The sequence below is a fragment of the Hibiscus syriacus genome, unplaced genomic scaffold (assembly GCF_006381635.1).
Source record: "Hibiscus syriacus cultivar Baekdansim isolate YM2019G1 unplaced genomic scaffold, ASM638163v2 tig00110195_pilon, whole genome shotgun sequence".
NCBI lineage: Eukaryota > Viridiplantae > Streptophyta > Magnoliopsida > Malvales > Malvaceae > Hibiscus > Hibiscus syriacus.
In genome coordinates, this window is record NW_024062621.1 from 195,955 (window position 1) to 221,405 (window position 25,451).

The 25,451-nt window shown below is 36.5% G+C and overlaps 4 protein-coding genes and 2 pseudogenes across 7 annotated transcripts; 4 read left to right on the forward strand and 2 right to left on the reverse strand.

The window, feature by feature from the left end:
• Nucleotides 1–577: 577 nt before the first annotated feature.
• LOC120218133 (2-alkenal reductase (NADP(+)-dependent)-like) lies at nucleotides 578–25,328 on the forward strand. 2 transcript variants are annotated; one of them, XM_039215104.1, is made up of 6 exons: nucleotides 578–872; nucleotides 1,411–1,588; nucleotides 1,910–2,076; nucleotides 2,156–2,238; nucleotides 2,334–2,744; nucleotides 25,310–25,328. In XM_039215104.1, exons 1-5 carry the CDS (start codon nucleotides 636–638, stop codon nucleotides 2,710–2,712), a joined length of 1,044 nt encoding a protein of 347 aa, XP_039071035.1. In that variant the 5' UTR covers nucleotides 578–635; the 3' UTR covers nucleotides 2,713–2,744; nucleotides 25,310–25,328. The 2 variants fall into 2 exon arrangements, with proteins under 2 accessions (XP_039071035.1, XP_039071034.1); XM_039215103.1 differs by lacking the exon at nucleotides 25,310–25,328 and having other exon boundaries at nucleotides 2,334–2,888.
• On the forward strand, nucleotides 3,951–7,171 carry LOC120218127 (integrin-linked protein kinase 1-like). 2 transcript variants are annotated; one of them, XM_039215098.1, is made up of 11 exons: nucleotides 3,951–4,696; nucleotides 4,801–4,875; nucleotides 4,999–5,103; nucleotides 5,260–5,345; nucleotides 5,432–5,552; nucleotides 5,622–5,764; nucleotides 5,852–5,973; nucleotides 6,087–6,172; nucleotides 6,265–6,389; nucleotides 6,507–6,638; nucleotides 6,915–7,171. In XM_039215098.1, the coding sequence occupies exons 1-11, from the start codon at nucleotides 4,271–4,273 to the stop codon at nucleotides 6,919–6,921; spliced, it is 1,428 nt and encodes a 475-aa protein (XP_039071029.1). In that variant the 5' UTR covers nucleotides 3,951–4,270; the 3' UTR covers nucleotides 6,922–7,171. The 2 variants fall into 2 exon arrangements, with proteins under 2 accessions (XP_039071029.1, XP_039071028.1); XM_039215097.1 differs by lacking the exon at nucleotides 6,915–7,171 and having other exon boundaries at nucleotides 6,507–6,881.
• LOC120218024 (mogroside IE synthase-like) lies at nucleotides 7,451–8,997 on the reverse strand. Its single transcript, XM_039215028.1, has 3 exons — nucleotides 8,985–8,997; nucleotides 8,287–8,930; nucleotides 7,451–8,207 (listed from the first exon to the last, which is right to left on the reverse strand). The coding sequence occupies exons 1-3, from the start codon at nucleotides 8,995–8,997 to the stop codon at nucleotides 7,467–7,469; spliced, it is 1,398 nt and encodes a 465-aa protein (XP_039070959.1). The 3' UTR covers nucleotides 7,451–7,466.
• On the forward strand, nucleotides 18,270–19,083 carry LOC120218025 (annotated as a pseudogene).
• LOC120218126 (zinc finger BED domain-containing protein RICESLEEPER 2-like) lies at nucleotides 19,354–22,966 on the forward strand. Of its 2 annotated transcripts, XM_039215096.1 has the most exons (5): nucleotides 19,354–19,648; nucleotides 19,930–20,048; nucleotides 20,175–22,145; nucleotides 22,222–22,295; nucleotides 22,471–22,966. In XM_039215096.1, the coding sequence occupies exons 2-4, from the start codon at nucleotides 20,018–20,020 to the stop codon at nucleotides 22,293–22,295; spliced, it is 2,076 nt and encodes a 691-aa protein (XP_039071027.1). In that variant the 5' UTR covers nucleotides 19,354–19,648; nucleotides 19,930–20,017; the 3' UTR covers nucleotides 22,471–22,966. The 2 variants fall into 2 exon arrangements, with proteins under 2 accessions (XP_039071027.1, XP_039071026.1); XM_039215095.1 differs by having other exon boundaries at nucleotides 19,354–20,048.
• On the reverse strand, nucleotides 23,160–24,889 carry LOC120218130 (annotated as a pseudogene).
• Nucleotides 25,329–25,451: the final 123 nt, after the last annotated feature.

Sequence of the window (25,451 nt, forward strand, 5' to 3'; positions counted from 1 at the left end):
ACTTTTGTCTTCAAACTCAACAAGCAACAAATTTAATATCGTTTAATTAATTTCTTGAATTCGAATTTTTATATATACAAAAACCCTGTTATGAGATTCTCCCTTTAAAATTAAAGGTGTATGATACAGATCGATTCGATAATAGACAACAAAAAATTTATTTACTTTGTAATGGACACTGGTCAATATTTTGATCATCCTAGTCGATATAACCATCGTCGTTTGCTTTATTAAAAATTACTTCTCCAACTTCGTTTTCCTTTTTATTTTATTTCTAGTGTTATACTTTAATTAACAAACCAGACATTAACCATTAATAAATTTAAATTTTATGAGTAATTTTAATTAATTTGGAGGATGAACTTTAGTAGCATCCAGATATTGACGAGTTAATATGTATATACGAATGTATATTTTTATGACATGTTCTAATTATGATAACTTCAAGTGATAAATTGTACTAAAGCATCCAAATATGAGCCAATCAGTGTCATCATGCTAGAAAATATCTTCAACTTTATTGTATTCTTCCCTCACTATAAGATAGTCACTTCTGTGCAAGCTTTTCCACATTGAATCTGTTCGCTCTTGAATCTTCTTGCTTTCTCTTTCAGTTTTTGTTTTAAGCAACAACAATGGCTGGTGAAGAATCGGTGACCAACAAGCAGGTAGTTCTCAAGAACCATGTGAGTGCCGGTTTGCCCAAAGAATCAGACATGGAGATCAAAGAAACTAGCATTCAATTGAAAGTACCGGAGGGTACTAAAGACGCGATTTTAGTAAAAAATCTCTACTTGTCTTGTGATCCTTACATGAGGAATCGTATGAAGAAGCTCGAAGGTTCGTATGCGTCGTCTTTCCAGATTGGCTCGGTGAGTTAGATGATCGGAACTTGAAAAAAGGCTCCCTTTTCTAATTTTTTTTAGAAATAATTTTGATATGTTTCTTTTTTTAGTTAGTGATCATTGCATACATGTTTTGATGTTGACTTTTCTGGGAATTCTTGGGTCGATTTGAAGCTTGTGGCTGTGTTAAGTTAATGTATAGAGTTGTAGATAAGATGTTCGTTAAAATACTCGTTCACTTTGAAATAAGTCAAGTTCAAATGGAAATTTCGGGTTATTGTATTTTTTGGGATGTGGGTTCTTTCAGATTTTGTTCACTGTGAATTAAGTTATAATTGGAATCATGGATGATAGATTAGAGCTGCAACAACAGTGAATTAGATGTTCAAGACTCAAGAACAATGCTTAGAGATAAATCATAGTTCAATCCATGGGTGAATCACAGGTGTTTATGACTAAACCAATAACAGCAGCACTTAAAAACTGAGCTCTCTCGCATGCTCCTGATCCAAATGAAATGAGGTTTTCTGTATTTACTTTACCTTTAAATGTTGACATTGCACAGCCTATATCCGGTTATGGAGTGGCCAAAGTTGTGGATTCTACTCATTCGGGATACAAAAAGGGCGATCTCATTTGGGGGATGACTGGTTGGGAAGAGTATACTCTCATAACAGCGCCCGATGGTTTGTTCAAAATTCAGCACACAGATGTGCCTCTTACCTACTATACAGGACTTCTTGGTAAGTTAATTTCTAATTTGTGAAGATAACATCAAAACTATACAAAAAAGGAATGCCACTTACTAACTAGTCAGACACTCATTGGATGTATTGTCGTTTGTTACTTGAACTTGAGTGAGTGTCAGATATGGGTCATGTGTGTGACACGGGTATATTCAGTTTTATAAGTTGTTCATGTGTTTGGAGGATTATATTCCCATGCCTGTGTCTGACAATGTTAAAGACAAACGAATAGCTGGAGCAATATGCATTGGCCTTGAGAAACTAAATCTCTGCATTAGCCTTATGCTCAACTAATTGCTCTTCAATCTGTCATTATAGGCATGGCTGGTATGACCGCTTATGCTGGTTTTTACGAGGTTTGCTCCCCTAAGAAAGGGGAGTATGTCTATGTGTCGGCTGCATCTGGAGCAGTTGGTCAACTTGTCGGGCAATTCGCAAAACTGTTCGGCTGCTATGTTGTTGGAAGTGCTGGAAGCAAAGAGAAAGTGAGTTTTTGATTCTGTCATTTCTTCCTTCCTTTTCCACCTTTTTATTCTAAATATCATGATAACTTCTGTATCGAAGATTGATTTGCTGAAGAATAAATTCGGGTTTGATGCGGCCTTCAACTACAAGGAAGAACCAGATTTAGATGCTGCTTTAAAAAGGTCAGTAGTTATGCTTTAGTATAATTTTGATTAACTAGGCTAACGTATCATCATTCAATAATCAACAATTCTCCAATTATGTATGATTCTGCCAGGTGCTTTCCAGAAGGTATCGATATTTACTTTGAAAACGTCGGGGGAAAGATGCTCGACGCAGTGCTGGCTAACATGAGGGTCCATGGCCGTATTGCTGCTTGTGGAATGATCTCGCAGTACAACAATGAGCAGCTTGATGCGGTGCACAACCTGATGTATATCGTGCCAAAAAGGGTTAGGATGCAAGGGTTTATCGTCGGTGATTTCTATCACCTGTATCCCAAGTATCTAGAAATGATTATACCTTACATCAAAGAAGGGAAGATAACATATGTTGAAGACAAGGCCGAAGGCCTTGAGAGCGCTCCGGCAGCTCTCATCGGACTCTTCACTGGTCTCAATGTCGGGAAACAGCTAGTTGTAGTCTCCCATGATTGATGCAACCATACGGAACAACTTTTCAGAGGTAATCCTTGTATATGTGTTGTGTTTATTATTAGATGTTAAACAAAAACAAGGAAATGTCTGAGTAAACAAATAGGCGTGATCATGGATTGTCTTTGATAATTACCATGTTTTGTGTTGTGGTTGAATCAAATGATCTATAATTCCAATAACTTGAAAATTCTTCGAATTTATAGAGGAAATGAATATCCATGTAGATATTTAGAGTCCATACCCGATACTCTCGTCAATGCTATACATTCGGTTTGAGCAACCTAAGACAGACAGAGGAATGTTATGCTATGAATACTCCATGTTCGAATATATTTCGAGAAAAATACCTAGAGAAATGAAGTGTCGGATTAACACATTATCTGTGTAAGTAGATGTTATCTTACTATGAAGTTTTTGCATGTAATACACGGAAGCCAGATGTTAATGAAAATGATCAGTAACCTACATGAATTTGGGCAATTCCAATGGCATTACCTTAAATGAACTTCCTTTCCATGTATAACAGACTGTATATCCATTATATTGAAAATTTTGTTAAATCTAGTTTAGTGTATTAGACGGAGGAGAAAAAAATAAAGAAATTTATATATTAATTTAAAAATATATTAAAATTTTGGACCTCAATTCTAGATTTTTAAATCCAACAGTAACGTATAAGCAGTCAAATATGAGAATACAGGATGAAGAGAATCATGGAGCTAAACGCTAACGCTATTGCAAGTTACTAGGTAATAAACAAAGAATACTAGAAGTGTATGAATAAGCAGTCAATTATGTCATAAAAATAAGATATAAAGTTTAGATCTTAATTATTGAAATAAAATAATGTAGTCTGAAATATTCAAATTTTTTATAACTCAATGACAGCAACAATAAATAAAAGGGATGGGGTGACGGCTTGAAAAGTGGAGGGGATAGGAATTCCACATGTTAGCTTAAATGTGGATTGTGGGGATATACCAATCCCCATGAGATATATACAATCATGGAGTTTTTTGCAATTCAATTATTGATGCCTCAAATTCCTACTTTTTCAACTTCACACATGTTCTACTTTTATCTAAATTATATATTTAATTCAAATAAGTTTAGTCTTTAAAAGAAATAATCATTATAATTACAAATAATTTGAATTATTATCACTATCTAATTTTATATCAATTATTAAACAGAGTCGAGATAAAAGCCAAAGCTTTGTTATCAATTGTTTTTTTTCCACCATTTTCCCTCCTTTTTCTCTTTCTCCATTGTTTCCTTGCGCTTCCTTCGGATCTCAAGTCATCTTCTTCCCTTCACTTGCTCATCACCATAACATCATTTTTCCTTCCCCTGTTTCCATTACCGAGAGCCCCCAAGCTTAATTCTTTCTTCCCCTTTGTGGCTCTCGATCTTAATCGGAACCAAAAAAGAAGAATCCTTTGCACTTTGGGTTCCTTTGATTGTTATGTGACACTCCATCCTCTTGTTGTACCCGTACTTTTCACTTGATTCCGGATTACCCTTTTTTTGTACCCCAAGAAAAAAAAAAGAGATTAAGATGAAGATGGACAGCTTAGCATCGCAGCTAAAACGGAGGATCTCCCGCCAATTCTCGACGGATTCTTTGAAACGGACTTTGAGCCGTCAATTCACACGGCAGTCGTCTCTTGAACCGTGGAGGAACAACCGACGGTTTAGCTTCGGCCGGCAGTCGTCGTTGGACCCCATTAGGAGGAAAAGCATTTGGGATGAGACGACGGTGCCGAACAACCTCGACTCGACCATGCAGCTACTGTTCATGGCGTGTGGAGGAGATGTTAAAGGGGTTGAGGATTTGTTGAACGAAGGGGTTGATGTCAATAGTATCGATCTTGATGGACGTACTGCTTTGCATATCGCTGCTTGTGAAGGTCATGTTGAGGTTGTTAAGCTTCTTCTTAAAAGGAAAGCTAATATCGATGCCCGTGATCGTTGGGGTAGCACGGTATGAACGGATCCTACCTCATATATACATATATGTATGTATGTATGTATGTATGTATATATATACTCGCATCTAACACTTACACTTTGTTCCGATATTGCCAGGCGGCTGCTGATGCTAAATACTATGGCAATGCAGAAGTGTATGAAATTTTGAAGGCCAGAGGAGCCAAAGTTCCTGTAAGATAGTACATTTTCTTCGTCTTCTTCTTCCATCTATGTATCATGTTTGTTTGTGATTAAATGATTTATGTTATTATGCATGTATGAAGATTGTTATTTACATATCTGTCTTGATATTAGAAAACCAGGAAGACGCCAATGACAGTTGCTAACCCTCAAGAGGTGCCGGAGTACGAGCTTAACCCATCGGATCTTCAAATTCGGAAGTCTGACAGTATAACAAAGGTATGCTCCGATCTGAAAGACAAGTCGGTTTATTTGCAGATAGTATTCTGCATTTCATTCACTATGCTGTGCAATGATTAGTATTCTGCATATCGTCCTGGTGTTTCACACCGTTAGAACCAATAAAAGATTACTCCGGCTTGTTACAATTGGCAGGGATCATATCAAGTGGCAAAATGGAATGGCACGAAAGTTTCAGTCAAGATATTAGACAAGGACAGCTATTCCGACCCTGAGAGCATGTATGAACATTTATCTTCTTTTCTTTTAGTCCTAATTTGTTGCAGAGCCTAATGCAGAACTATATTTGTATCTCTTCTCTTAACAGAAATGCTTTCAAGTATGAACTAACTTTACTAGAAAAAGTTCGACACCCGAATGTGCTTCAATTCGTCGGAGCTGTTACGCAAAACGTTCCCATGATGATTGTTTCAGAGTATCATCCGAATGTAAGCATGTGTTTTTGCTACGTTGATCTGTCCATTTTAACATTACTAAGGTGATGATCTTCATTTCAGGGTGACTTGGAAAGCAAACTTCGAAAGAAAAGGCGTCTGTCGCCATCCAAAGTTCTAAGATTTGCCGTCGACATAGCAAGGGGAATGAATTACCTTCATGAATTTAAACCAGATCCTATCATCCACTGCAATTTACAGCCAAAGTAAGGGAACCACTATAGAAGTTGACATAATGCCTGCAGAATTTTAAGGTGAACTGTCCTTTAATATTTGAAATTTTAAGGTGCCAGAAATATTTTGCTGGATAGTGGTGGTCAGTTGAAGATAGCCGGATTCGGTTTGCTGAGATTGTCGAAATTATCCGCCGACAAGGTTAAATTAGCACGTCCAAACGAACAACTCGATCCATTGAGTATGTGACGAAAAAACTTCCTTCTGGATTTTCAGTACATTCAATATAAGTACAACACATGTAGTCTTTCAGCTAGTTGTTGAACTGCTAACAGAACAGTTTTTTTATTGTAGATATATGTATGGCACCAGAAATTCGGAAAGATATGATATTCGATCGAAGTGTCGATGCATATTCTTTCGGTGTTATGCTATATGAGGTACAAGGTCCCTAAATAGTTCCATTCCTTATGAATGCCTGGATTTTCAGGGGTCTTGACGGCTTTTCCTGTTTGTTCCTATATGAGTTCAGATGACTGAAGGAGGAGTGCCTTTCCGATCTAAGCCTGCTGAAGAGGCGGTGGAATTGATGTGTATCGAACAACAGAGACCGCCACTCAAGACCAAATCGAAAAGTTATCCTCCAGAATTAAGAGAGTAAGTCTCGGAGTGAAAAGATCGTCTCTCGTCTCACCAGGAAAAAGTGCAGTTATCTTGTATAAGACTACATGCTTATAAATATTCTAAGCTTTACTCCTATGACCATATGAACAGGCTTATTGCAGAATGCTGGGATCCAGAACCTCTTGTAAGACCGACTTTTTCGGAAATCATCGTACGATTAGACAAAATAGTTTCTGGTTGCACGAAACAAGGGTGGTGGAAAGAAACTTTCAAGGTTCCTTGGTATGCTCCGATCACCGAATTTTTCGTTCACCGGTAGTTTGTATATGTTACATATGAATGACATGTTATTTGGTGTACCTTGATATATCATGAACTCAAATTTTCCTTTTCAAGTACTATTATAATCTATGTTGCTCAGACTAGGGTCTAGGGCAATGGTGGTAGACTCGGATTAATCCAAGACATAAATCCGAATCTGCCGAAGACTTCCATTGCTCTTACTCTTCCGAATTCTGAGTTTTAAAGCAGTATAATTTAACCCTTGATTGTTTGCAGGAAATAAGGGGAAGGATCGGTCAACTCGGAAAAGAGGAAACCGAACAAAGATTTCGAGGGAGGTTTCGAGTTCGAGATCGTGTTTTGGAAGCTTCATCTTGAAGAATGTGAGATGTAATAATTCTTTGAGCTGAACAAAGTGCAAAACCATGTTGTCATTGAAAGAAAGTGATGAACATCCCCTCCCTGTCTCTTCTTTCTTGGTCCGTCTTTTTTTGTGTAAAAGAGCTTACAAATTGGAAATGCTTATTGGTGAAGATCAGCGGTTGCATGTTAAGCCTGTACTATTCATCTTTCCAATGGAATAATTAATCCCAAGTCCTTAGATTATCACAATATGAGCCCTTCAAATAAATTATTACTTAAATAACCAATAGTGCCCTTCAATTACCATTTATTTAGTCATACATATATAAGAATTCATAGTCAGTGCAGTCAACCCAAATTAATTATGCAGACCTATAATGTAAGTATAACATTTCATTAAATACTCGCCTCTTATTAATGGACTATACACGAATTTGATTAAAAATATATATAGTTATTGCAAAGCTAAGCTTGGGGTTTGGAAATATGGTTATTGCATGTAAGTTGAGCTATAAATTCAATTATGTTGTTTTCTGAGCTTCCGCCTTCACTCACCGCGTCTGTTGCCGATTTCTTCCAATTCATTGCATTCCTTTTCATTTCTTCACTTTGATCTCCATCCATGACTTCCCTTATACATCTCTCTATCTCTTCTTTGCCGATGATTCCTTCTCCATCAATCTCCGCTCTGATTCCCACACGCCATACATCGGCAATGAATTTAGCATTCGTCGTTTGATCCGTCCAGTGCGGCGGCGCCACCATAGGCACCCCCAAACTCAATGCTTCCATCATCGAGTTCCAACCGCAGTGACTCATAAAGCAGCCCACCGCTTTATGACCCAGCACTTCCAGTTGAGGACTCCATGAAACTACAAGCCCTTTCTCTGAAGTTTCTTCTATGAAGTTGGCCGGAATCTTTTTCTGTTCAGATTCTCTGACAACCCATAAGAAGTTCCTTCCGCTTCTCTTTAAACCCATTGCTAACTCCTCCATTTGATCCTCTCCTGGGGCTGCCAAGCTTTCAAATGATACGTAAACGACTGAACCGGTTTTCTTAGAGTTCAACCAGTTGGCACAAATGTCTATCTCGGGCTTGAATAAGTGAACGCCGTAATCGTCATCGTCATCAACTCGGTTTTCTAGGTATTTGGACGGAACCGTGGGTCCGATTGTCTTGATTGGCCTCTGGTACGCCATCCAGTTTGTTCGACGAAATTTAATAGCCTCTAGTGCATTTAACCCTACAAATTAAACCCGTTAGATTATAAAGTCAGTAAGTAGAAATTACCTCATTTTCCAAGCTAGTGAACGTATTAAAGAAAACCCAGTCGGCTTTCTTGAAGCTGGAGAACTGATTTGTCAAAAGGTGCGTTAATGTGGGATAAGCTCCTATGTCAGAAATGAAAGATGGCAAGTCGTGTGGTCGAAGCAAAGGCAAGCCCGCCATGAACGTACAAGGCTCAACAATGGGAACCTTAAGCAACCCTTCGTGGAGATTGTAGTAGATTGTACTCACAGCACAAGAAAAAGTGAAGAACTCAGCTCCATAAACGCCTTGTTGCTTTGCTATATCCAGCGCCCATGGTAAAGCCGAGTCATAAACGAGGCAACTCGCTGTGTTTTCAGACTTGGACATGCCGAGTTTATCGATGATTTGTGGTAATCTAAAGGTGACAACGGCTTCGAGGCGGTCGAGGTAATCGTCGATGCTTTTCTCCATAACGCTATCGGCTCCAAGGTCGTCGAAAACAGGCTCGAGCTTGACGGAACTGTTGTCTCTGATTTCCAAGGATTTGTTACCACAGAAGGTGATGAGTGAAACTTGGAGTCCTTTGGAAGCCAGGCGTTTTGCGAATTGTAGCACCGGGTTGATGTGGCCTTGAGTAAGGAGAGGCAATACCAGGACGTGAATTTGGCTAAAATCTCCTTATTTCTTCATTTTCTTATTCATTTCATCTCATCATATTCTCATTTTCTTACCTCCCTTACCCATTATATATGAGAACAATGGACAACCATTTATTTTATACCACCGGATAACTTTATTATCTTTACGATTTCACTATAAAATTAATCAATATTTAAATAATTAAATAAACAGATAAAAGAACACCAATCATTCACATAAAACATCTAAAGATTTTTAATCATACGCCAATGGGCATTTAAACATCCTAATAAATATTGTATTCGAAACCTAACATCTCTAAATATAACAACCATCTTTATAACTATTAAGATCACTAGATTCATAAGAAAAAGAAAAAATATCTATTTTTTCATGTCAATAAAAATTTTAAAATATTAATATTGAATTACACATTTACTTCTTGCCTAACTTTCCTTCCTAATCTCACATGCATGCATGCATGATGTTTATAAAAATAATTTAAACTCTTGATTAAATTTGGTATCATCGTCTCACCGGTCAACTAATTAGTAGTTCAATTTAAAATCATTAAAAATAATTAATATTATTATAATATGTTTATCAAATAATTTATTAAAAAACTTATATAAAAATATTTACGTTTGCCATATAATGGGATGTGATAAAATTTATTTTAAGTTAAGAGAGTGTAGATAAAATTATTTATAAAAAAAAGACTCGAATTTATCAATCAGCGGTTGGTCTAATATGATAAGACATTATATCATTTAATAAAATCATAAGCTTAAATTTTAATTGCGAACAAAGTTGAGAGAGTTGATCCCATAATGAACTTTTACAATATTATAATGCTATTCTATAGTGATAGAAAAGTATGTAGCTTAAATTTGATCAAAAATATATTTAAAATGGAGGACAATTGAAGAAATGAGAAAATTGTGTAAAATTGACGAATTAAATTGATAAAAGAGAATTTATTTTCAAAAAAATGAATTGAAGTTGTATATATATATATTCTAAAATGGGATATGAATTTGTGGTTTAAATTTAGTAATAAATAAATTTAAAATGAAAGAGAATCTGACGAAATAAGAAAATCAAAGATCAAGCTTCAAAGCACTCGAATTACTTAATTAAAGATCAAAATGATATTGTTTTGAAATTTATTTTTAAATTGATAAAATATAAATTTGATTCAAACTCAATTTTTTTAATTCAAATTAACTCAAACAAATTAAATAACTTTAAAAATAAAGAATATATATTTTAACCGAAACAAATTTTGTTCAGCCCTACCTATAAACACCTCTATATCCACATTTCACTAGATAAAACACCTGTGCAAGTAGTGGCAGCTAGCCAGCCACACTATATCCACGGGTCATTAATTTTTTTAACTAATGATTGATATATTGATCGATTGATTCAAATCAAATATTATAAAGATCTATTATGAAATAACCATTTTAATTTTATTTTATTTATTCATAATCTCAAGATTCAAACTTTGGTCTTATTTAAAAAATTTGAACATCATTCTACTAGACTAATTAATTATTGGTACGAACATTAATTTTTTAATAAACAATATATACACGTTCATATAAGAGCGATGACTATAAACCATAAATAAAATTATTATTACAATAAAATATTCATATAATAATAAAATCGGTTATTATAAAATATAAACCAACATACTGTAATCATAATATATCTTAACATGACTTGCATATAATAATCCATAATTTCAAAATAATTGTTTTTTTAAAATAATTTTTGAATTTTTTTTTTGGGTTTTTTATTCGGTTAATCTTGATTACAAAATAATTTTGTTATGACTTTGAAAAAGTTACTTTTCTAAATTCACATGAATCAATCGATAATTTTAATGATCAACTAATGGTTTTAATTTCATATTTTAATTTTCATTTCATTTTATTTTTCAATTTCAATTATTTGTTTACATAGTTAATTTATATTAAAATTAACATTAAAAAAATGAAATATACAAAAATAAATAAAACAAGTTAATAATTTATATTAAAATTAATCATTTTCAAACCTACCTAAAACCAAAACTATAGGTTACAAAATTAAACCCTAATACCCAAATTATATCTTACCTGATTAAACATTAGACCTAAAATTTTAATTCATCGTTAAGTGGCTTCAATGATTAAAATGAATTATTATTCTTTTTCGAGGTTTTAGATTCGAACAGTTGTATCTGTAGGGAGTATGTCTTGTTAATGACTAGTTTTTTTTAACGTAGGTTCAAAGGTGAATCAAATTAGTTAAATAATTTTGAATTTCTTCTAAAACGATACTCATGGTTCACACATCCAAAAGCTTCCTTCCAACATTATCATATATTCAGAAAGTGCGTAAGACAACTAAAATTCCACAAAAGGGTGCTGAGTTTGTACTTGATTCTTCTATTACTCTTGAGATTGGCGATTAAACAAAAAGAAGATAAAGAAAATTGTTAGATTTTTAGGGTATTAACCCAAATTAAGAATGATTTTGTTTTAAATGACGTGGAAGATGGGTTAAAGGGAATTTCTTGTTTTATTAAGGAAAAAAATAATTTTAAGATAAAATTTAAAATGTTAGGTAAAATCATAATAAATTATCTAAAAGCAATAATATTTTTGGCTGAAATTTAAAATTTTATTATCAAATTAAATTCGTCGTAATTTAAAAATTCAAGTAACATTTTAGGTTATAATTGAAAATATTACCAAAACATTTAATATTCTAAGTTAATTTGGGTAACATTTCAAGTTTCAAAATCACAACAAATTAGGTAAAAAGGTAACATACTCAGTTACAACATAAAATGTTATCCTTAATATTAAGTTTGAGTCAGTTTTAAAACTTAGATATAATTTTATATTAATATAGGTAACATTTCAAATTAATATAAAAAAATTATACGGATGATTTCTTATGTTTTTTGTCTGACCAATTTTGATCACCGATTAACAGAAATTTTATGTGGCAATTAAAAATAAAATCCTCATATCGTCTTCTTCTTACAAATTTGGTGTAATACATGATTTTCGGCTCCTTCGTAGGCCGGGAAGCGACGACATAGGAAATGTTTATCTTTGCCAGATAAGGAACCTTGTGGTTGGTTTGCCTCAGTTCTTTTATGCCACGAAGTTGTGGATAGAGAAACTCTTGCCATAAGGAAGAAGCTGCAGAGAGATGACATGGAGAAAGAGATTCTAGGTATGCTTGATCGCACATTTGAGCTCACTTTGTATGCAGAATTTGAGGATTCTCATTACTCTTGTTTAGTACAGGAGCATTGCTCTGGTCGAGACTTGTATGTTTCAAGGCAATGCCAACTGGGAAACCGTTTCAGCATTTAATCTGCTAAGTAAGTTTATCTTATTTTTTTTGGATAATTATGATTTTATTACCCAACTCAAGGTTTAATTACAACCAATCCACCAATCTACAACGAAAGAATCAAATAAACAACCTACAAAATGATTGGTTAGACTATACCCCAAACCTTACAAAGCCTTAAGTTCGTACTATCAAGTCTATTAATATTAGTTCTCCTGAGGCGGATTCCGACAACGTCTTTAACATCTTTGAGCAAGCATTCGATCGTTCTACGTCGTCCTTGAAATATTCTCTGATTTCTTTCCTGCCACAAAGAGTAGATAAAAGCAGTCCAAGAGAATTTAAGAATGGTAGTAAGAAGAGACCTCCCTTTCCATGATGAACATGCCTTCGAAACCATATCTTCCCATGATAAATAAGTAGTCTTCATCCCATTAAGGTTCAGAATTGAGTTCCAGAGATCTGTTGCTAGTGAACAGTGCGAAAAGAGATGGTCCCTTGTCTCGTTTGAGTTGCTGCAATTAACACAAATACCGTCAGTACTAATTCCCATTCGAAGAAGCCTGTCTCTAGTTGGCAATTTGTTCAGTAAAGCCATCCAAGCTATTAAACTAAACTTCGGAATATGCAATGGGAACCAAATTATTTTATGCCATGAAATATTTTGCCCTTTAGATCGAATCAAGCCCCAAATTTCCTTTACTTGTGGAGAACCGACTGAAAGAATTGGAAGAGCTTCAGCCCTTGATTTTAATATTCTGCCGATACTCCAACTTACATTTGCAGCAGCTCGGAATTGCCAAAAGTCATGCTCCTTAAAAACGTATGCCTTTAACCATGCAACCCACAATAATTCATCTCCCGTTAATATTTTCCGAATTAGACTAATGAGACAAGCTCTATTCCAAGATTTAATGTTCTTCAGTCCAAGGCCATCTTCTGATTTGGATAGACAAATAATTTCCCAGCTCACACGAGCACCAGCAGCAGATTTATCTGCTCCTTTCCAGAAGTACATTGAGCAAAGCTGTTCCACTTTTTTAAGGATTGAAGCTGGCAAAACAAGTTGTCTACACCAGTAGTTGTTGACGTTGAATAAGACTAATCTAATGAGCTCTAATCTGCCTGCATAACTGAGATTTCTCCCAGTCCAATGATGAAGCTTGAGCTTGATGTTATCAATTAAAGCTTGACAATCCTTTTCGGTAAGCTTACGGGTGACAAGAGAAATACCAAGATAACGGACAGGAAGAATTCCAATATGAAACCCAGTAATCAGTTTTAATTCCTCAATAGTTCTTAATGTAATCCCCGCAGCAAAAATCTCACATTTGGAAGGATTCAGTTTAAGCCCATATATTTCATAGAAATGATCAAGAATAGTGAGTACGCCAACAACAGATTCAATGTTACCCTTGCAAAAGATCATTAGATCATCAGCAAACGATAGATGAGTTAGGCCAATTTTCCTGCATTTAGGATGGAAACCAAACATTCCTCTTTCGGCAGATAAATTAAGCATCCGAGATAAAATATTCATTGCTAGAACAAAAAGATAAGGGGATAGAAGGTCTCCCTGCCTTAGACCTCTTGCACCTTTAAAGTAACCAATTAAGGTCCCATTAAAAGAAATGGAGAACCTAGCTCCTGTGAAACAAGCTTCGATCCAAGCAATGAAAGCCTGAGGAAGTTGGAGAGCTTTAAGAATTTGTGAGATGAATCCCCAATTAATGGAGTCAAAAGCATTTTGAATATCGATTTTCAAAGCGCATCTTGGGGAGATAGAGTTTCTGACATAACCTTTAACCAACTCTTGAGCAAGAAGGGTATTATCAATAATGCTCATTCCTTTGATGAATGCCGTTTGATTGAAAGTGATAATCTCAGGGAGGAAATCAGCCAATCTTCTAACAATGATTTTAGTAATGATCTTGTAGATTACAGAACAACAGGAGATCGGCCGAAAGTCTTTTACAACACTCGGATTTGGTTTTTTAGGAACAAGAACAATAATAGTTGAATTAAATGCAGGATGAATTGAAGCATTAAGAAAGAAAAAATTGACTGCAACAACAACATCCTCACCCACTATATTCCATGATTTCTTGAAGAAATAGGGAGTGAATCCGTCGGGGACCCGGAACTTTATCATTGTCTTGACAAAAAACAGCTTTTTGAATTTCTTCTCTAGTAATTTCTTTAACAAGGCTTGCTGAAGCTTCAGAAGGCAGCGAGTAATTGAGTAATTCTTTAAGAAGGTTAGGATCAATTCCTTTTACCATGTTATCAGTTGTTCCGATCAGATTAGAAAAGAAAGATAATTTCTTTCGACATTGCTTCAAAGGACTCCAATCGATTGCCTTGTTCGTCTATAAGAACACGGATAGTATCTCTCTTGTTTTTAAAAGCAATCGATGAATAGAAGAATTTGGAGTTTTTATCTCCTTCTTTAATCCATTGCACTTTTGCTTGAGAAACGAAGCTTCGGCATCTTCCAAATTTTTCAACTCGTCTTGTAATAAAAGCTTCTTGTCGATTACCTCTTCACCCTTTAAAATGAGGATTTGTTGTTGTTCCAACTCGCTTCTTTTCTTTTTTACTCGGTCCGAGAGGTTGCTGTAATTCTCCTTGTTAAATCTCGAAAGGCAAGCTTTGAGTCTTTTAAGTTTAGCAAGGAGAATTTGCATAGGATTGCCATGAGCCGGTTGGAGCCAGGATTGACTTACTTCATTCAAGAAACATGGATGAGCAGTCCAAAAATTGAAGAATTTAAATGGCTTTGGCCTGTTAGCTGGAGCTTCTTTGGAAAGCCAAGTAAGTGACATGCAATGATCCGAGACTCCTGGAGCAATAAACTCAACAAAAGAATTCTGAAAGATCGAAGCCCAGTTAGAATTTATCATGACCCTGTCTAGTTTCCTTGCAAGGAAAAATTCTTTTTGCTTGTTACTCCAAGTGAAAGTATGACCAAAATAAGGATGGTCTTGGAGTTGAAGCTCATAAGTGAGATCCTGGAAATCTTTCATTTCAGAAGTGAGATAGTGGCCAATGACTTCGTGGTCGGAACTTTCATGGGAATGCATGATAATATTAAAGTCCCCTCCTAGGACCCAAGGTGAGTTGTTAACAGTATAATCAACTTCTCTTAAGCTATTCCAAAGCTGCCTTCGAGCAATCCCATCATTACTACCATAAATTGCCGAGATAAACAAAGGAAACCCAAGGTGAGTTCCTCTAACAATAATGCATTGATCGGTAATGTGAATGATAGAGAGATTAATACCCTTCCTCCAAAGAACCCAAATTCTACCGTTGTAAGCAAAATCATAGTTGGAACAATAATTCCAGTTCTGGAATTTATAATTGAAAATAGCTTCTTCTTTATCCACCTTAACTCTAGTCTCCAAAAGGCAATGAACGTCGACATTATTCTGAGTGGCTCGATGTACCACTTTATTCTGCTTTAGAGAACTGTTAAGTCCTCTAATATTCCAGAAGCTAACTTTCATTGGGAAGGTGATCCCAAAGAACCCCCTTGACCTCCAGCTTTAAGACCTTTAGCCCTATCAAGATGTTCCTTCTTTTTTGATTTAAGTTCTTTCACCAAGTTTGCAACACCCAATGATGCAGCTCTCGGTTTTCTTTGCAAGGTTTCTGAACAATTAGAAGTCTCTTCAGCAGAATTGAGTATATCAAATCTGTTGGTTGAACCTGATAATTGAGATTTATCATTTTCAGGTCTGCCTCGAAACTTTTTAAGTGCAGTATGTTGAGGTTTTTCAATTTCAGTAGCCTCTAGCATAATTAGGTCACTTGCAGCAACATCAACTTGGTGCGAATCTGCATCTGTACCGTCAACTTTCTGCTTACTAGCAACATCATTAGAAGAATTCAACTTCTCTATTCTTACTGGAGGATTAATTTTGTTGCTATCTCCAGTAATAGAGGTAGCTTGAATATCTGGATTTTCATGTTCTTGTAAGTCAACATTTGTTTCATCAACTTGATGCTTCTTAGCAGCATCTTTAGAAGAATTTAGCTTCTCCGTTCTGATCGGGGAATTAACATCGCATCCAACAACATTTTTTTCTCTAGCTGCAGTAAATGAGTCAGTGATTTTCTGGTTGTTAGTTTCAGTAGAAGGAGTTGCATGATTCTCTGGTTTTTCGTGTTCTTGTAAAGCTTCTATCCCACCAACATGAATGACTGCAGTATTGGGAATTAATTCTCCCTTCTTCTTCCAAACTTGTGAAGCAGTAGGATTTGTGTTGACTTTAAGCAAGCATCCTTTTTCATTGTGACCAAATACGTTACAGCTCTTGCAAGATTGGGGTAGCCAAGGAACCTCTACTCTGATAGAGGTTGTTTGCCCATCTTTCAGAGCTACCTCAATGTGTTTAGGAATTGTGTCTTTAACACCTATTTCTACGCAGACTTTTGCAAACTCGAGCCTAGATTTTACAGCAATAATGGAGTCCATAGAGATTGGAACTCCAATTACACTTGCTATATAGCTTAAGCCTGCTCTAGAGAATAGTTCAAGGGGAACGTTGTACAATTGTACCCAAACAGGAAGTTTAGACAAGTTAAAGCTAAGGCTTTTCAGGTTAGGTTCCCATTTCCTAAGGATTAAGGGCTTATTATGCACATGCCATGGACCTTGTTCAAGTACCCAATCTCTAGCAGATTCATTACTGAAAGAGAAAATGAAAATGTTATTTCCAGCAGTACTAACCTGGATTCGAGATCCCAGTTGCGCTTTACTCCATAATTTTTCAATTGTCCTATGAATAGAAGTGAAACTTGGAGCAACCCCCAGAAATTGGCCCACTAGTGAAAGTTTCCACTCGGAAATTCCATCATCGAGGATCTCCGAAGGAGGGAGGACAGTCGGGATTCCATCGCGAAATTTGGGAGGGAAGTATTCTAGGTTCTGGTCTGCCGAGCCTCCAAACAATTTTCGCCAATCCATCTTTCTAATAAATAGCCTCAATGAATCGCAAGAACCACAACGAACGAGAAGTAACAGTAGAGATGATCTGGGAGGGAATCGGAAATAAACGCCGGCGAATCAACGAAAGACTCAGGTTCCATTAGACCTGCTAATGTGCACCCAGGGAGTTCCGTTATCGTGCGCCATTTAAGCTTTTAGTGTTATAGGATTTTTCTACCTTTTTAAGTTTATCTTATTACTTAGTGCTAATTATGCAATTTTCTTTCTCGGCAAATAAAATTTTGGGTAAAGTTTAAAAATAGTCCCCAAAACTTTTAAAGAGTTTGCATTTTGGTCAACCAACTTTTAAAAATTACAATACAGTCACTGAACTTTTAGTTCATTTTCAGTAAGGTCCTTGACGTTACCCGCCGTTAGTTTTATTTGACGTGGTACATTAACTCCGTTAAACAAACACCCCCGGGTCGGTCTTCTTCTTCTTTAAAGTATTTATGGCTTTTTATAGCTCATGATTTCTGTTTGCAGAAACCAAATTGGTGTAAGAGCAAACAGAAAAGTCTTTTAAAGAGTACATAAATATATATGTTTTCAATTTTGCAGGACACATACTTCGATGATGAATCTGCTGAGGTTGTCATATCATCCTTGAGGATTGGAGATGAACAAGGAAGGTGAGCTTTGTCAACTTTACCCATAGTAATGAAGTAATTAGTTGGTGAGGCTCATAATGCATCACCTGATGGGTAATTTTGTTGAACTTCCTATTCCCTTGGCTTTCATAAATGTAAAGTTTTATTGTTTTGTTAAAGCAGTCATAATAATGGAGATTACAACCCATGTGTTTTAATGCAGTCTGTTCACAAACTCGAACTGGTTTGCATTCGAAGATGACAGAACCAGTAATGCACCTGCGGCATCATCTGCCACAGAGGTGATGAATGGCACCACGAATGGTGGTAGCAGCGGTAGTGATGATAAAGTGGTAGTTGGAGAGGAAGATGAGTAGAATGATAACAAACAGTGGGTGAATTAGCACATCTACTTCCGATGCGATGAGCCGATGAATGAATTTAACAATTTTATGAGTGGTGGAGAGTGGAGACTTAAAGAAGAAGAAGAAGACGTTGAAAATTACGAAAGCTATTGCTCAACTCCCGCATGTGCTACCCTATGCAACCAGTGTTGTCTTGTTTCTCATCTTCCAACAGGAAACGGAAGTGTTACAACTATAGTTAACAGTTAGCAGTAGTTAGTTAATTAGTTAGTAGTTAGCTACTAAACAATCTGCTATAAATAATTAGATATCATTGTATGAGACAATTTTGATAAATACACAAGTTTTCTTACGTTTCTTTACTCTTTCAATCGTATTAAGAAAGGTTCTAGATTGAAAACAATCACAGAACAAGCTAATAATCGAGGCCATGAAGTCGGTACGGAACCGGTGTGCTTACTTCATGTCGTTTGTCGGAACCCACGAATACTTGGCACCAGAAGTGATCTCAGGACAAGGCCATGGGAGTGCTGTGGACTGGTGGACGCTAGGGGTGTTTTTATATGAAATGTTGTACGGAAGAACACCTTTCAAAGGCGAAGACAATGGGTAAACATTGATCAACATCCTTCAATAACCTTTAACATTCCCGAGAATCAGTGTTAAAAGCGGTAAAGAGTTTGAAGAGATGGTCAAAGTTCAAGATCTCATCAGCAAGCTACTAGTGAAGAATCCAAAGAAGAGAATCGGAAGCTTGAATGGATCTGTAGAAATCAAAAGGTATGAGTTCTTCAAAGGGGTGAATTGCTCTCTCCCCAGTGATGTATACAAGCGTAAGAAGAAGAATATCTTTTTTTATTGCCACATAATCTCTCGTTAAGGGGTTAAGGTTAGTTAACGGTTGACGGACTAAAATCAAATGGATTGATAACATAAAGGATCAAAATAACTCTTTTTTTAACTAGTGAGTAATGACTAAAATCAGTCAGAGCCAAAAGATAAAGGATCATATGAATATTTTATTAAAATTTTTGTTTGATCTAAAAGTAGTAAAACGGACTACGTCGTTTTTTAGTTGTATTTTAGGTGGCGCACAGAATAATCACCCGATCCGGATGATCCAGTAGTAATTCGTCCATATGTACTTTATCTATGTGGGTTAGCAGTTAGTTTACTATGCTGTGAACAGTGTCCTAGCACATCGAGAGTTGGAAACTCGACGATGTTCTCTTTATCTGTTTCATTTCTATTTTTTAGTTATGGCGTCCATGGTGTCGGGTAAATTGCAATGAATCAAAATTTAGTTGAGTATGAAACCGAGGAGAATGTCTTTTTGCTTTTGGAATTTGGGGCATCTTCTTGTAAACAAAGCAGATTTCTTCTAGGGTTTTATGATTCTGATTCTTAATTTCAGATGCGTATTTTCTTGGCGATCTCAATTTAAGGTTCGATCCCTTTTCACTCGAATTTTGTTTTGGGTTTTAGGGATTTCATTTGACCCTTATCTCAGCTTTAGCACTTCGTCTCTCTTTTTTGTTTGATGGACGAGGACGACGGGTAAAATTTCTGCTCTCGATTCCTTTTGAAAGTTGAAAAGTTTGAGAATTTGGGTGTATTTAGAATTTTATTATAATCCCATTGTCAATTATCATCTGACCTTTCTTCCTAAAGTTGCTAACTGCCCGAGGTGTTGAATTTATGAATTCCCTCATCTCAATATTTCCAGGTTTTTCAGTTCTCATTCACGGACTTTGCTTCATTAAAACTGATGTATTGATTCTCACCATTCTCTGGAGTTTCGGTAATAGCGACAAATGGATAACTTTGATCAGAAGCTCGGTCCAGGTAAGCTCCCATTTTTTATTTTTTATTTTTGCAGCCGAATCGTTAATTCAGCTTTATACTATCTCTCCTTTGTTTTGCTTATAATTTGGATTTGTAAGAGTATTTTGTCCATTTCCTCAATTGCAGATTTTTTCAAGAATCTCTCAGCAGAAGCCGTTACCCCATTAAGCATGGTTCATGAAGAGATATATGAGAGCTCTTCAAAAAGGCCAAAAACAACATCCAAAGTCTGGGATATTTTCGAGAAGCTTCCAGCGCAGCAAGGAGATTCCAAGGCTATATGTAAGCTATGCAGGAGAATATATACTGCTAAAACAACTAGCGGTACTTCTCACTTGAGACGACACATTGAAGCTTGTGTTAAACGTACTAATCATGACGTAGATCAGCGTTTGATTGAAGCATGCTTTAAACCTGCTAAACGGGATGCCAATCGTGTCACTCTTTCCCATGACACTTTGATTGCTGCTACTACATCCTTAAAGAACTATAAAATAGATGTGGATGAGATCCATCGGGCGATTGCAATGATGATCATTGTTGATGAACAGCCATTCAGTATGGTTGAAGAGTCGGGGTTTAGACGGTTATTGGGTGCTGCTTGTCCTGAATTTCCGGTGCTGAGTAGGAGCTCTATTAAAAAGGATGTCATTTCCATTTATGTGAAGGAGAAGGAGAATATCCGTGAGTTGCTAGCAACATGTCCTGGGCGGATTTGTTTGACATCCAGTACTTGGAAATCCAATTGCGATGATCATTTTATTGGTGTCACTGCTCACTTCATTGACCATGAATGGAGGTTGCAGAAGAGGATTTTAAGGTTCAAGCTTATAGCTCCTCCATATGATAGCTTGTCTGTTGCCGATGAGATAGCTTTTTGTATGGTTCAATGGAACATCGAACACAAGGTGTTCAGCATTACGCTGGAGAACTTCTCGAGTGATGATTGTGTGGCCGACATGCTGAGAACACGACTTGCTGCGAAAAAGTACCTTCCTTGCAAGGGTGCATTTTTTCATGTGGGTTGTTTCTTTCGCATTTTGAATTCGATTGTGCTAGTTGGTTTGAACCTAGTCATTGATATCATTGGGAAACTGAGACTTGGTATTAAGTATGTGCACCAATCCCCGCATAGGAAGAAGAACTTTTACATAATTGCCAGGACTTTGAATTTGGATACTCAAAGAAAGTTGTGTCTTGATTCTCCTACTAGATGGAATTCCACATATAATATGCTTGAAGTTGCTTTGTCTTATAAGAACGCATTTGTGTACTTGGCAGAGCAGGACAAAAACTTTATAAACAAACTATCAGGCGACGAGTGGGAAAAGATGAGTGTCTTGTACAAATTTCTGAAAGTGTTTTTTGAGGTGAGTTGTGTATTGTTTAGAAACAAACAGCCGACTTCAAATTTGTATTTCAGAGCGGCATGGAAAGTTCATAGTCGCTTATTTGATATGGTTCGAGGTCCAGAAAATTTTATGACTGGCATGGTCAGGGAAATGCACTCAAAATTGAACCAATACTGGTCGGCGTATAACTTGATCTTGTCATGTGCTGCGATCTTGGATCCTAGGTATAAGATTAAGTTTGTTGAATATTGTTATACCAAACTATATGGTAGCGGCGCTCAGAAATATGTTAGTGTAAGTGTTAACACTTTGTATGGCTTGTTCGAGGAATACATGCAAAATTCTGCACGCCCTTCTCATGCTATCGAATTATCAACTGCTACCTGTAAAATATCCAATGATAAAGATGATAACGATGGGTTTGAAGATTATGAAACCTTTCAAAGTGCCAGATTTCAAACTCAAGTGGAGAAGTCTCAACTCGATCTTTATTTAGAAGAGCCTAGCCATGATCTAAACAGTGAAATAGATGTTTTAGAGTATTGGACTGTATGCTCCCTGAGGTATCCAGAGCTTTCAAGAATGGCTCGCGATGTTTTAACCATTCCAGTGTCCACTATTGCTTCTGACAGTGCATTTGACATTGGTTCTCAAGTGATTGGCGCTGATCGTAGTTCTTTAAAACCAAAGATGTTACAAGCATTGGTTTGTCTTCAAGATTGGATGCTGGCTTCTGATAGGACAAGTAAGTTGCCTTATTTGATTTCATTTAGTAATTGCTGTTATCCTATGCATAACTGATTTGTTTGAAATATATGTAGGAGGTTCAGGCTCTTTCGAAAGCAGACCCGAAGATGATAGCTCCAGTTCTAGTGATGGTGATGATGATTATTAGGTAATTCTTGTTTTAATCATATATCTGCCTCCATTGAGGGGCAAAAGAAAGCCCAATAATGCAACTCAAGGCGTACTTTCGTGGCATGCTCGATACTACCAAGATTTGCATGTAGGATGTTTGATTGTGTTAAAATATACAGAGGCTTTTTTAAACTTATGTCTTCCTCTTCCAGCTTATCTGAAGTGCTGCAGAAGAGCCAACTTGCTTCTTGTAAATTCTGACGAAAATTTCGATAGACTTGGGTACGAATCAGAGTTACAAACAAATGATGACAGATCAGTCATCTCCAGCATAATGTTTGAAGGAAATGGAGCAATGGGCTCATACAAATGGTCCCCAGACTGCCCAAGATTGTGCAAATAATGAAGCTCTCTATGCCTGATTTTCGAGCTCATGACAACACCTGTGGAAGATGAGAGCAATTTGTTATTTGTTTCCCAAGGCTTGGCTAAGTATTGGAGAAACTGGCGACAGTGTAGTGGTGTTAATCATCGATGTTGATATTAGAGCTTTCATCTTCTTTAAATTATTTGTGTTGACGGAGCTTGTTGAAGCTTTTGTTTGAACTGCCTGTGATTAGGCTTTGAGGCTAAACTCTTAAAGAATTGCAGCATTCGATATATGCAAATTTGTGTTGGAAATGCAATTTTAGAATAAACACTTGTTAACTTTGCTCTATCATTTAATTCTTTTCACCGAGAATATATAGCACTCTCATGCTGGGGTTTTACACAGTTATGCGGTTGCTAGCACATTATAACTAACCTATTATACTAACAACACTTAAGGCTTAATGATTTTTATTGCTGTAGACAGGGCAGTCCTCTTTTCTGTTGGAAAAACTACCAGTCACGAAAATGATGATTGAACAAAAGTTTCAGATCTACCATTTTAAGAGTATTTACATTCTGCCAGTATTGCAGAAACAAATACATCTATGTTCTTGTCTGAACTTCCACCTTCACACACTGCTTCAACTGCCAATTCCTTCCATTTCAGAGCATTTTCTTTCACTGATCTCCCTTTCTCCCCTTCCATAACCTGTCTAATGCAACCCTCAATTTCATCTCGGCTTACAATCCCATCCTCTCCGACCTCAACTCGAACCCCAACCTTCCATACATCCTCAACCAGCTTAGCATCTGTGGTTTGGTCGGTCCATTGTGGCATCGCCACCATCGGCACGCCCAAACACAAAGACTCGATCGTTGAGTTCCACCCACAATGCGTGAAAAACACCCCACGGCCTCGTGTGCCAACACTTCGGTTTGGGGAATCCAGTTTGCTATCATGGCTTTATCACCCATTTCTTCGGCAAACCAGTCTGGGACTTTGGCCATCTCCGATGATCGAATCACCCACAAGAAATCAAACCCCGTTTGCTTCAAACCTCTTGCCAGTTCTTCCATTTGGTCAATGGATAGGTTGGCCATGCTGCCAAACGAGACGTAAACGACTGACCTCGGTGTCTTGGAGGTCAACCAATGAGTACTGGTGGAGTCCAGTTTGAAGAGATTGAGGTCATAATCTTTGTTGTTTTCGAGTCTTTGATCTAAATACATGGATGGGATTGTTGGTCCGATCGTTAACAATGGCGGAGTCATCACTTTCGACATCGAATCAACAACCTGTTCCACCAGATGGGTCAACGTAAATCAGCCAACCTTTGCAACTATTAATATTGCTTACATATTTGCTTACGATATTAAGTACAATGCCAGTTCATTGAAAATAAAACGTCATTATCGGTTTGGCCTTTAAGTGAGCTCGAACATTAAAACTGAAACTCAGTTGAGCTTGAGTCGAGCTTTAAGCCTCGGATTTTAACTTTTCAAGTTTTTTGATAACCTGAACTCGGCTAGGTTCGATTAAACCTTCAGACCATATAGTTAATGTGATTAAACTAACCTCTTGTTCCAACTTGTAGAAGGTGTTAACTAGAATGAAATCCGCTTGGTCTGCATTAGAGAACTGACTCAACACAATCTCAAAATAAGATGGATACGATCCAGCGACGTAGATGAACGACGGCATGTCTCGAAGCTCAAGCAACGGCAAACCGGGGATGGTGATCGGCAACGCAGATGACGAAACAGGAAGACTCAAAAGCCCATGGTGAGCATAGTAATATATGTAATCCACGGCACACGCCTGCGTGAAAAAGCAGCCCCGGCTATGCCAAACTGCTTGGCAAACATCGAGAGCCCACGGAAGGAAAGCGTCGTAGATTATTAAGTCGATAGGATGGGATGAGTTTCTGTATTTTATGATCAGTTCAGTTAGCGTTCTCGACCCAGCATCTTGCAACCGTACGAGGTAGTTGTCTACACTCTTGGCTTCCGAGAATCCGCCTTCGTCGCAGCCGTCCGATATCGTGTCGAAATCGATGTCGGAGCCGATTAATTGGGGTTTCATGGTTTGGGAGATGAAGATGGTGGTAACAAAGGTAGCTTTGAGTCCTTTGGAAGATAAACGTTTGGAGAATTGGAGCATTGGGTTAATATGGCCTTGGCTAGGGTAAGGAATGGCCAATACATGGACTCTGTTTGTAGCTTTTCTCTCCATTTTTCTCTTATGATATACATGGACATTAGAGTAAGATGTTTATAAAGGAAGCAATGAATAATTGATACATATAATCTTGAAAATTAGTTTAGTCGGTTCATTATTTATGGATCTCCTCGTTTAATAATTGATTTGTAAATTTTATGGTAAATCATCTTATTAGTCATAAAATTGTTAGGTGTGTTCTATTTCAGTTTTCAAACTAAAACTTTTGTAAACTCAGTCACTACCCTTACACTAGTTTCAATTTAATCATTGACCATTAAATTGAAAACGCAAGTCAGTTTCTTAATTGAAATAATCACGCATTTAGCCTTCAACGCTTATCTATTCTATCTAATTATTTCTAATTTTAAATTATTTAATAAATTTAACCTTCACGTTTATAAATTTTATCAATTTAGCTCTCTACACTTACAAGTTTAATCCTTTACACTGACAATGTTTATCAATTTAGTCCTAATCTTAAATATTGTAATTATAAAAATTCAAAAAACAAAAAAATTAGAAAAAGCATAAAAATACTAGAATAATTTGAAACTTCAAAAAATAATGACTTTGGTCCTTTCATTTGTCTATATTTTGAAA